Below are 12,526 nucleotides of genomic sequence, written 5' to 3' on the forward strand. Positions count from 1 at the left end.
TGTTTGCCAAAGTCTGCTGCTTCAGTAGCCAGAACTTCTTCTAGTGCAGGGGTGGGCAACTTTTGGACCCCCAGATGTTTTAGCCTAAAGCCCCATCAGCAGCCAGCATAGCCAAAGGTGGGAGTTGTACGCCAAAATACTTGGGGGGAGGGGATACAAGTTGCCCACCCCTGCTGTAGTGTCTCTTGGAATGTGAGCTGCCTTTCTGTAAACGGGTGCTTTTGCAGGGCCTCATCAGACAGGCCACAAACCAAGCAACCATACAGCATCACCTCCAGACTGGAACCTAAGAATGGGGGTCATTTATTTTATTTATTTATTTCATATCTATACCTCCCAGTAGCTGAAGCTCTCTTTTAATCTACATTTAAGATGTAGATCAGGTGCACTGCACCTGTTCTAGAGTAAAACTGAACAAAAGATGAAGCTGCTAAACACAGATTTAAAGAGATGTCTGTTTTGCCCCTGAGATTATTGTAAAAGGCAAATTTATGGAGGATAGGGCTATCAAACGCTATTAGTCATGGAACGTCTACATTAACCTTTATATTCCTACCCTGCCTATGAGTTTCCTGGAACTATTTGGTGGAAACAGCATCCAAGAGTAGATGGACCCTTGGTCTGATCCAGCAGGGTTCTTATCCAATATCCTGTGCCTAGCTGAGGCAAAATGTCCAAGGCCAGATGTGCTTCATAAATGTATCCAGTTTTGGGGAACAACAGGAGAATCTGCTTCCTTTTTGCTTTATGCTTTCCCCCCCAAATAAAGAGTTTTGTAGGAAGTATCTTTTTCTGGTGTGTGCGTGTGTGTGTGTGGGGGGGATGTTTCATTGTTTTCCCTGGAAGAAAGCTAGCCCACTCTGTAAATCTAAAGCAGGGGTGCATAACCTGTGGTCCCTAAGGATGTCTTCCCACTGCCACCAAATTTCCCTCTCCACTCCATCCATCAGAGGTCCTCATACAGATCTATGGGTGGGGTGGGGTGCATGTGCTTGTGTGCAGTCCCATCCCGTGACTCAGTATTAGTGGCCCTTGGAGCGAAAAGGGTTCTGTACTCCTGATCTAAAGGAAGGGGGAAAGCTCTTCAAAATTCTGTGACTCCCATCCCAGTAGTGCAAACATAGATTTTATTTTGCATTCTGCTGTTGTGCTTATTATGTATGTAAGTCCAAAGTGTGGGAAACCTGGCACTGCATTTAAATTGTCTTTGTTTTGACCTCTTTTCAATGCAAATAACCTCTTAGAGTAACCGGCAGTTTCTTCTACCCTTCTTGCTTTACATGGCTTGCATTTTATCAAGTATGTTTGGCCTTGGTGTCATCAAGGACATGCCAGATTGCTTCACTATTTTCCTCTTAACTTTTAAAAATATAATAAAAGGTTGTAGGAGGAAGTCAAAATACAAAAACATACTTTTGAGATATGTAGGTCATTAACCTTTGGCTGAAAACCGTCCAAGTTTTTAACTGCCCGGGAGCATAAATGAGGCTGGGATTCTTTTTATGCCTTTTATTTTCAACAATATTAGATATAAAATATATTTAGCCAACCTTGTAGTATTTCGATGTAAATTCCAATATGTAATTAAAAGAGTATTTGGTCATAGCAATGGTAGGGCACGTGCTTTGCATGCAAAAGGTCCCAGGTTCAGTCCCACTCCCTGGTATCTCCAAGTAGAGCTGGAAAAGACTCCTGCCTAAACCCCCAGAGATCCGCTTCCAATCAGTATAGACAATTCTGGGCTAGATGGACTAATGGTCTGGCTCAGTATAAGACAGCTTCTTGTGTTCTTACACTGCAGCTGTGTTTCCATACTTGATTGGCACTGAGTTCTGACAGCATTCACACAACCTCCTCAACACATGGTGGACTCTTTGGGCTGGAACTTGATACAGAGTGGCTGGGTTCACACAACACAATAACCCATACTCAGGGGTTGCGTATTAGTTGAGTATGGGTTGTTGTTGAACCGTGGGTTGTTGTTGAAACATGGGTTATTGTGTTGTCTAAACCCAGCTGTGATAACAACCCATGGCTTGTTAACCACGAACAACCCACAGTTCACAACTGAACAAGGAACCATGGGTTCTCTTCATGGGTTGTTCATGGTTAACAAACCGTGGTTTGTTAACGTGGCTGGGTCCAGACAACACAGTAACTCACCATTCAATGACAGCCCACACTCAGCCCATACTCAGCCCTTGAGTGTGGGTTCTCATGTTGTCTGATCCCAGTGAGTGACTCAGAAATTATGGCTGGTGTGCTGGGGCAGGGAAGCTGTGAGAATGGGCCCTGAATGGATTTGCTATCCAAACCCAACATTGTGTGCCATTCATGGCTCTCACTATGATGAACTCCATGGTCACTACAAACAGACAATCAGTGAAAGTAAAGTCTTTAAGTCTTTATGTATTTATTTCATTCTGTTTATATCCCACCCTTCATAAAAATATCAAGATGGGTAGCAACAGTATTAAAACATATAATGCCAAAGGTGCTAAAGATGTAGCTGTTATAAATGTCCTAGTACATCAGTCACTTCAGAAAACACAGGCAATTTTTACATACAACTGCAGGGCTCTGTCTGGGCGACAGGAAACAGTATATTTTAGTGCTGTTTAGTGCGAAAATCTTGATTCTTCTATTTTCAGCATTTTGTGTGTGTGGGGTGTGTGTGTGTGAAAATTTCAGGTGAAAGAGGCTGGGAAAGGTGAGAATTTCTCGGGCGGGGCAGGGCTTCCACATACCTTTTTAAGTGTAGGCAATTTTTGAGGGATCTTCTACGTGTGTGTTTTTTAAACACCCTCTGCACTTGCAAGAGCCCAGGGCTCTTCTCTAGCCTGGCAGTTTTTTCTGAACTCCCAGGAGACCATGTGACCTCTCCCTCTCCAATAGGCATTCAGGAAGACCTCCTGGCTGGAGAAGGGACCTGGGCAACTGCAAGTGCATGGGGTGTTTTGTTTTGTTTTAAATGTAAAAAATAGAAAGAAGACCCCTCAAAAATTGCCTTCACTTAAGAAAGGTATGTGGAAATCCTGTCCCCCTCCCCAAGGAGAAAATTCTCTGAAATTCTCCCCCCTCCCCGCGAAAGAGGCAGAAAAAACAATGTTTCTTTTGCAGGGAGAGAAAAAGTTCCCCCAAACAGGAGCAGGATCTGGCACAGCGCTACTATATTTAGGATCTATGCACACGCTGAGCTGAATGTATGAAGGTCAGGAGTAGAACATGGGGAAAGTGCTGTATTTTTATAGGGACACAATCTCGCAGTAGTTAGAAAGTGGCTGAGTAATGAGAAAAAAGTGGGTACTTGACCCTACTATTGGAGGTAGAGTGGTCAGGTGTGCTACTTTACAGAGGACAGTCCTCTATTTGAAGAGCTATCAGAGGACAGTCCTCTATTTGACGAGTATCACAGGATGGTCCTCTGTTTGAAGGGCTGGCCAGTCCAAGACAAGTTTAAAGATAAAGAACTATCAGAAGGGTGAGCAGCAGGGGCCTTGAAGTTGCCCATCCACAGTTAGCACCTGGACAGCAGACTGAGCAGGCGCACAGGTCACATCATCATAGTCTTTCCCACTGTGGAGGGATGGATTGTATCTCTCTTTAAATTATAGCTATTATTTCTAAATTTGCACCTATACATAGAAATTAGCATACACAAATGTTATGCAAAGTGGCATCCTCTGTTTTCGTGATGGGTTTCCTCCTTTTTGGCAATGTGTAAGTGGCCACCCTAAAAGAGAGGGATGGACTTGCATCGATATCTGAGATCAGGAATCCACCTAAGGCTAGAGGCCAGTTTTAATGCTTTGATTCCCCCTCCCGAGAGAGAGAGAGAGAAGGTGAAAGCGAAGCAAGAATATGGAGAACAGAAACATCCTAACAATAAACTTCCAAACCTCATAGTCCAAGCCAAATTCCAACTTTTCCATTTGTACTGAATATGGGAACTGGCATGTGTGAACTGAATGCAAATGTTGTTCCATTCCTCTCCCTTGAAGGGCTTTTCAATCCTGCTCTTTTACCCCATGCCAAGGGACATTTCCAAAGGCAAGGAAACACACCAGGGCTGAGCCTCTGGTTCACAGCCAACAAACCGTTGCTCTGACGACAAAACCTGCCGTTCTATCTGTTGCATGCTTAACTGGCCTCAGAGTCTCAGCTGTTGCAACCATCCGGTGGGTGTGCTCAGCCTGTATTGAAAAGTGACAACAGGGTTTTCCCCCACCTCCTTTTGCATCAGGGACAGAATTAGGCCAAAGGTTGGCCCAGCCAAGAGGTTTCGTAAACATGGCTTGAAAACGCCCAGGGTGGCAAGGGTTGACGAGCCTCTATTTCAAGCACTCATTAATCGAGCGGGTTAAATGATAAACTCTTTGGGTCTGCTGTTGTTAGTTGTTTCTGGGGACATCATCCATCCTTGGCATGTAGCCAGGAGACACGTTTTGGTGGGGTGACATAAGACACAACCCTCTTTTGCCCTGGCTGGTGGGATGGACTATAAACAAGGAAGAGTATTTAAGGAAGGAAGATGCTTTCTGGAAAACCAGAGCTCTTGGGAAGAGTTTGTCCTAAGCAACACCTCACTGCCTGAAAGGACCAGCTAAATCCTCTCCAAAGCTAAATACACAGACTGCCCTAGAAAAGTAAGTAGATAACCTGCATGCGTTTCTTTATCTTGATAAAAACGCTCTGTGATGATCAATTCTATGTGATGACTTACTGTTCCTCAGTCTGATCATATATGCTTTTCTTATCACATGAGGAAGAGCTGTAGCTCAGTCTTAGAGCGCTGGCTTTATGTGTAAATGGTCCCAGAGTCAGTTCTTAACATCTCCAGACAGAGCCGCTGCGAATCACTGCAAACAATACTGAGTTAGATGGTCTGACCCAATTCGATATAAAGCAGCCTCCTGCATCCCTATCGCTGAAAGTATTTTTAAGGAAGCTTTTCCACTCAGACTTCATACGTAATGCACTATCTTCCCCCCGCCCCCCAGCTTGTATTTCATATTACTGGTCATATATTCACATCCACACTGACAGCCAGTGCAGTGGTTAAAGTGTTGGACTGGGACTCAGGAGATCTGGGTTCTAGTCCCCACTCGGCCATGAAGCTTACCGGGTGACTTTGGGCCAGTCACTGGTTTTCAGCCTAACTTACCTTACGGGGTCATTACGAAGATAAAATGGAGAGGAAGCAGACCATGTAAGCTGCCTCGGGTTCTTTGCAGGAGGAAAAATGGTGGGATATAAATGTAATAGTAACAAATCTTCCTCCTCATCAGAAAATGACAAATCTTCCTCCTCATCACCTGCAGACAATAAGCAATGCCACCCCAGCTGCAGACACAGACAAGTGCCACCCCAAAGGTTGTCCAAGGAGACCTGAAGTGTTTAGCACCAGAGGTGAGGGGCTTCATTGAAACCAATGCAAAGCTGTGTCGGCCAGAGGCCATCCACATTTGTGATGGCTCGGAGAATGAGAACAAGAAAATTTTGGAGCTCATGGTAGAACAAGGCATGATTAAGAAGCTTGGAAAATACGAGAACTGGTATGTGACACGAATGTGAGTGCTAATGTAGTGTGAATGGGTGAAGTCCAGTACACGATCCACCAAAGAACTGCTGTTTCATTTTGTCTCACCTGGGGTGTGTTAATGTCGTCAGTTTAATGTCCCCGCTTGCAGTTTTATTATGGGAAAGAAAAAACGTGGTTCTCTTTCTCTTTTGCATGTCATTCCTACATAAAGCATCCACTCTTTTTATGGAGGCTGTGTGTCTTTAATGGCTGCATAGCAGGCAGAATATCATCAAGTAAAGATTTTCCCATTATTGCATCTCTTCAACTAAAAATGCCTGTTCACCTAAAAATGTCTGTTACGTGTCTTTTTAAATACAAAGCAAAGACTTTGTCCATAACAAGAGGTGACAAACCTATTCCTCTGTCACACTATCTTCATCATAATCCTCAGTCATTCAGTTTCTTAATTTTTGAGATCTATGCTCCTTGTGTCTTCTTTGCATGGGAAAGATGGAGCAAAAATGACGGAGTAAAACAAATCTGGCTGTGTGAACAGATGTAACACTATTTGAGCTGTGGGTTCTGGAAGCACATTTATTGCATTGTGGACAAACAGCCAGTTCCTCTCCAGAACCAAGCTTAGGGAAAAAAACAACAGTGGTACAGCACTGATTTGGCCAGCATTATCATGAACTCACCTCCCATCTTTATTTTTAAGGTGATGAATTTAAATTATTTATTTTATTATTTATTACATTTCTATACTGCCCCAAAGCCAGGGCTCTCTGGATGTTTTGCAAAAAGATTAAAACCTTAAAATACAATATAAAATATAATAGAAAAACCATTAAATACAAAAAAGTGAAGGAACATTTAAATGAATAAATGTACATGCAGCACTTTGAATATTTGTCTATCTGTCTTTCATTTACACTGTGAAGGCAGAAGAAAGTGGGGTTCACTCTACAGGACAAAAAATCCTCTGTGAATCCTGTTTCAGGGCCAGAGAGGGTGGCTGCTTTCACATTGCTAAAAAAGAGAAAATGTATTACCAAAAAAGAGGACACAGATTTGTATAACATTTGCATAAGCTAATTTTTATATATGCAAATTTATAAATAATTACTATAGTTTAAACAGAAATATAATACATCTCACTATAGTGGGGAAGACTGATTAGATGGCTGGTGCAACTGCTCAATCTGCTGTTCAAGAGCTAAGTGCTGGTATTAACATTCAAAGCCCCAAATGGCTTGGTTTCCTGAAGGATTGTCTCATCCTATATATGTACCTGTTTGGACTCCAAGATCATTGTCAGCGGTCCTTAGTTGTTTTAAATCTGTTATTGTATTTTAAATCTCTGCATTGCTGCTAGGTTTTGTTTTGGGTTTACCTTTATACTGTAGTTTTAAACTTTTAAATTATATATTGTATTTTATGCTGTATTTTGTGGTTTTAATTGTTGTGAGCTGCCCAGAGAGCTTCAGCTATTGGACAGTATAGAAATGTAATAAATATTTATTTATTTATTTATTTATTTCTATACCGCCCAATAGCCGAAGCTCTCTGGGCGGTTTACAAAAATTAAAACCAAACAACACACAATAAAACAATTTAAAATATATAGAACATTAAAACCACAATATAACAATACAACCACAATAAAACCTAGCAGCAGTACAGGAATTTAAAATACAGATTTAAAACAGCAAAGATAAAAATTTAGAAAGCTAAAAAGCCTGGGAAAATAAAAAGGTCTTCACCTGGCGCCGAAAGGAGTACAATGTAGGCGCCAGGCGAACCTCACTAGGGAGCTCATTCCAGAGCCGGGGTGCCACAACAGAAAAAGCCCTCCTCCTAGTAGCCACCCACCTCACTTCCTTTGGCAGGAGCTCACGGAGAAGGGCCGCTGATGATGATCTTAAGGTCCGGGCAGGCACATATGGGAGGAGGCGATCCTTCAGGTAACCTGGCCCCAGGCCGTTAAGGGCTTTGAATGTTAACACCAGCACTTTGAATCGGGCCTGGAAATGGACTGGCAGCCAGTGCAGCTGGAAAAGTACTGGCGTAATATGAGCTTGCAGGCCAGTCCCTGTTAACAATCTTGCTGCCCTATTTTGGACCAGCTGAAGTTTCCAGACCGTTTTCAAAGGCAGCCCCACGTATAACGCATTGCAGTAATCCAGACGAGAAGTTATCAGAGCATGGATAACTGTAGCTAGGCTATCTCTGTCCAGATAAGGGCGTAGTTGGTATACCAGCCTAAGCTGATAAAAAGTGCTCCGTGCCACTGAGTTCACCTGTGCCTCAAGTGACAGTTCTGGATCCAAGAGCACCCCCAAACTACGAACCTGATCCTTTAGGGGGAGTGCAACCCCCTCCAGAACAGGTTGAATATCACCTAGCCGGGCAGATGAACCACCCACTAACAGTACCTCCGTCTTGCCTGGATTGAGTTTCAGTTTATTAGCCCTCATCCAGTCCATTACCGTACCCAGGCACTGGTTCAGAACAGCCACTGCCTCACCTGGGTTTGATGAAAAAGAGAGGTAGAGCTGGGTGTCATCCGCATATTGATGGCACCTCAGCCCACACCTCCGGATAACCTCCCCCAGCGGTTTCATGTAGATGTTAAACAGCATGGGGGATAAAATAGAGCCCTGTGGAACCCCATGGCAGAATTGCCATGGCACAGAGCAATAATCCCCCAGCACCACCTTCTGGAATCGGCCATCCAAGTAGGAGCAGAACCACTGTAGTGCAGTGCCTCCAACTCCCAACCCAGACAACCTATCCGGAAGGATACCATGGTCGATGGCATGACAACTTCAAGGCCCCTGCTGTTCTCCCATCTTATGGTTCTTTATCTTTAAACAGGACTTGGGTTGGGCAGGCTTTCAAATAGAGGATGCCTTAAAATACAGCACTGTCCTTTGACAGCTCTTCAAACAGAGGACTGTCCTCTGGAAAGTAGGACACCTGGCCACTCTAGGGCCAAACAACATGCGTCACTTAAAAGTTGTGTTTTGTTTGTTACTGTTAATAGCAGGCATGGGGTGGGTGGAGATCAGGATTAGGACTGTACCATGCTGTGTGTGTAGGGGAGGGAGGGGTTAACCCTTGCCTCCCCATCATGATCTTAATGAAAATTATCATCTGCCCCCCCCCCAGCTTCTCTTTGCTCCCTCCTGGGGGTGGGACTGTAATTTTCATTGGTATTGCAATTGGGGGGGGGGGAGGAAAGGCTTAAATCTTTCCTCCTGGTGCAGCCCCAATTCTGATCCCGTTCCTATGATTAACAGTAAAATAACCCAACAACTTCAAGTGACACGTTGAGTATCATGTGTAGCATGGCCCTCAGTGTTATATCTGTGTGCATTCTGTGACTCTGGAACTTTGATTCTTTAAAATTTAGCAAGGGATGCATGCAGCATGTTCCTAAGCATGTCACTTGGAAGTAGGGATGTTGGAGAAATCCGCAACGGAACCAAATGAGTTCATTTTTTTAATGAATCTGACCTGTGGATTCTGCAGCAGACTGACTTTCCCCGTCAGGTGGATTTTGTAGACTTGAGGACCGTTTTTCTGACTTCTCAAATTTTGTGCAAATTTCATCATAGAAAAATATGCAAAATAAAAAAAACCAGCCAAAAATGTGCATTTCCCCCTAGGCGAAAGTGTGGGAAAATGTGCATTTGGGGGAAATCTGCGCATTTGGGGGAAATTTGCGTATTTGGGGGAAATTTGCACATGTTTACAAATGCAAATTTGGAAACAAAAAACCACTCGATTCTGTTGATGGGTAGATGATGGAACAAAAGGCGCCTAACAATCCACGAAACACAGATGGAATGGATTTTACACAATCCATACATCCCTACTTGGAAGTAAGTCCTGCTATGTTCAGAGTGACTGAGACTTCAATCCTATGCACACTTACTTGGAAGTAAGCCCAGCTGTACTTACTTCCAAGCAAACATGCATAGAATTGTGCTGTCAGTCTCTAATATAAGTGTGCATAGGATTGTGGCCCAGTGGGCTAAGTTGTTGTGAAACTATAGAGACATTTAGCAATGAAGATACCAATGCAGCATTTTTTTCTGCCTGGGAAGACATCAGAATGCGGTCTGTGAGCCAAAGATTCTCATGCATCTTTCTTCAATATCTGTGGGTCTAGAACTAGAGGCTAAGAGACATAGGGCTAGTGCTGCTCTTTGTTTCTTCCCCCGTCAACACATCACTCATGTTGTGGCACCGTGTGATGTGTGTGTGTGTGTGTGTGTGTGTGTGAGAGAGAGAGAGAGAAAGAGAGATGGTGAGGCCCACTATTGGCCTGTGCTTCTCATGAACTGCGTATGCACCCTAGAGCACTCTGTATCCCTCCCCATCACCAGAATACTCTAGAATGTATTGGGCTTCTGTAGGAAACACACAGGATCTCCTAAGAAAACTGGTTGATGTGGAAAGAATTCAGAGAAAGTTTGAAAGCCACCACTCTACGCGAGTAACACTGTTGAATGGATATAGAGAGCATGTTTACCTTTTGTCAAGGGTTAAAAGGCTCCAGATTTCAAAAAGGGGGTCATAGCTCAATGGTAAGGCACACCTGCTTTGTTTGCAGAAGGTCTGAGGTTTGATCCCCAGCATCTGCAGGTAGAGATAGGAAGGAATCCTGCCTGAAACCCCAGAGAGCTGCTGCCAGTTGGTGTTGGCAGTACTGACTCACTATAAGGCAGTTTCCTGTGTGCCTATGTAACACATCCGTCTGGCCTAACCAATTCTTTTCATTAGGCAAATGGCTGGTTAGTGGCCCAGGACGACTGGTAGATGTTTCCTAAATGGGAGTTAAGGTTTAAGAAACAGTTGGAGATCGGTCTTGAGGGTTTGGCATGGGAGAGTGTGAGGAAAGTGATGTGTCCCACCTCCCCCATCTAAAGGGAGGGGGCAGGTGTGCGCGTGTGGAAAAACAGCTGTGGGGAAGTTTTGTAAGACACAGACTGAGGCAGAAAGAGAAAGAGAGAGCTGAAGGGACCTTGGGATGCGCAGATCTCTGTCTTCAGCTGAATCTACACATAGCAGCTATACCATTAGCATACTGTTATCATAACTCTTGGTGCCCACTGGTGTCATGTGTACCAAGCGTTATGATAACAATATAACTGCTATGTGTAGATTCAGTCTTCCTACCTCTTTCCTTCTCTAAGGATTTGATGTGGAGATCTGCCACCTTGAAGAAGTGCCTGCTGTTTGCCTCCTCTTAAGCTCTTCTTGTATATATGTATATATAGCACATTATCAAAATGTCACAAGTCTCCAGTACTCCCTACTCTAAAGGAAACCAAAACCTGGTATCTCTGAACCTTCCCACCACTTAGTGAGGAGTACACAGCAGTACTTAGGCAATCCATTAGATCACCTGTATTTGACAAAAATATGTTGTTGTTGTTGTTTAAAAAATGCTAAGAGTCTAGCAGGAGTTGGGCTCTACTCCTCAAACTCCTTATTCAGGCATAAAACTATTTACCTCAGCAAGACTTCAAACCAGGAGCAAATGGTTTGATTGCATTGTAACTGATATTCCTTTCACGATCAAACACCGTATTGTGCTAGACAGTCTTGAGGTAAGGACAAATCGTACCGGATTTCTGTCATTTTTATTACCTACATGACTGAAGTGTAAATGTCCTTCTTCTGGTCTCCACAGCTGGTTGGCTTGCACAGATCCAAGAGATGTGGCAAGAATCGAAAGCAAAACTGTTATTGTCACTCAGGAGCAGCGAGAAACCATCCCAATTCCCCAAAGTGGAGTAAGCCAACTGGGACGCTGGATGTCAGAAGAAGACTTTGAGAAAGCCTTCAGTGTCAGATTCCCTGGGTGCATGGAAGGTAAACAGATGAGAAACAGTATTAGAATAAAAAAAGGAAAAGGAAAATGCAGCTGCTTTCTATTTATGGTATTATAGTAGCACATTGATTCAGGAGGTATACATATTCATTTCTTTTCTCCCCAGTCCGTCTCTGGACAAACAGGTCGTGCAGGTTTATGAAGCACAACAAAACCTGTAATAAGGGTACATTACAGATGAGGGTACACATCACATGATGCCTCAATCATACCACCGTAATCTCTCAGGGGTGGGGTGGGGGTAAAAAACAAAACTACTGACTGCAGGTTTGCATGATCACTGCAGCTTAAACAAGCCATGGTGGCTTGCTTAAGCCTCGGCATGTATCGGGCACCATTTGCCTAATTACCTGCCTGGGCTCAGCTTGTCATGTTGTCTGAATCCGGGAAGCATGATTGTCTGAGAGGGAAACAACCTGCAAATAACCCAACAACAGGCCATGGATTATTTGAGGGTTGTTTCCCCCTCAAGCAAGCCATGATGCCCAGGTTTGGACGACATGACAACCTGTGCTTGGGTGGGTAAATAAGCAAATGGCGCCCAGCACCGTGTTTAAGCCGGGGTGATCATGCGAGCCAGGTCTCTGCCTCCAGCCCTGGCCCCAGTCTGTAGCTGTGATTTCTTAAAAAATGTACTTTATTTCTTTATTTTTAAAATTAGTATCCCAGATTCTCAATTTAATCTGGGCTCCCAAAGCACAGGTGGCATGGAGGTGGCAGGCATGCAATTAGGGCACAATGTCTTCTCACTGTAGTTCTGTACCAAGGAACCATATTTGAACTGAACTGGAGCCAAATGTGGTTTATGAACCACAATTTGGGAATCCTTGCTGTATAACTTACCTATTTATCCAAATTTATATATTCTGTAGACTCAGGGTGGCTAACAAGACTGTAAAAATCCCGCTGGGATCTGCAACAAAATCTTGCAGTGTTCAGAGTAGCAGCCACTCCATTCCCTTCCCTCCCAACAGCCAGTCAGTATCTCATGACCACTGAGTGTGTTCAGTTCTCATTGGGCTGTTTTGGGGATTCCCCCTCCCCGATAGGGTTTTTCTTCTCAATTGTTTTTGTGGCTCCCTGAAGCCTGCTGATAC

The 12,526-nt window shown here is 43.8% G+C and overlaps 1 protein-coding gene across 3 annotated transcripts in view; it reads left to right on the forward strand.

The window, feature by feature from the left end:
* Positions 1 to 4,548: 4,548 nt before the first annotated feature.
* PCK1 (phosphoenolpyruvate carboxykinase 1) overlaps positions 4,549 to 12,526 on the forward strand; it is a 28,237-nt gene continuing 20,259 nt past the window's right edge. The window contains exons 1-3 of one of the 3 annotated variants that reach the window (XM_084854234.1): positions 4,549 to 4,646; positions 5,322 to 5,555; positions 11,229 to 11,410. In XM_084854234.1, coding sequence (XP_084710360.1) covers positions 5,332 to 5,555; positions 11,229 to 11,410 — 406 coding nt within the window. In that variant the 5' untranslated portion in view covers positions 4,549 to 4,646; positions 5,322 to 5,331. The remainder of the gene's footprint in view (positions 4,647 to 5,321; positions 5,556 to 11,228; positions 11,411 to 12,526) is intronic. The other 2 variants (XM_084854237.1, XM_084854236.1) reach the window with 2 other exon arrangements.

This window comes from Heloderma suspectum, chromosome 4, assembly GCF_057233095.1.
Source record: "Heloderma suspectum isolate Gila_16-S chromosome 4, 16-S_ref, whole genome shotgun sequence".
Classification (NCBI taxonomy): domain Eukaryota; kingdom Metazoa; phylum Chordata; class Lepidosauria; order Squamata; family Helodermatidae; genus Heloderma; species Heloderma suspectum.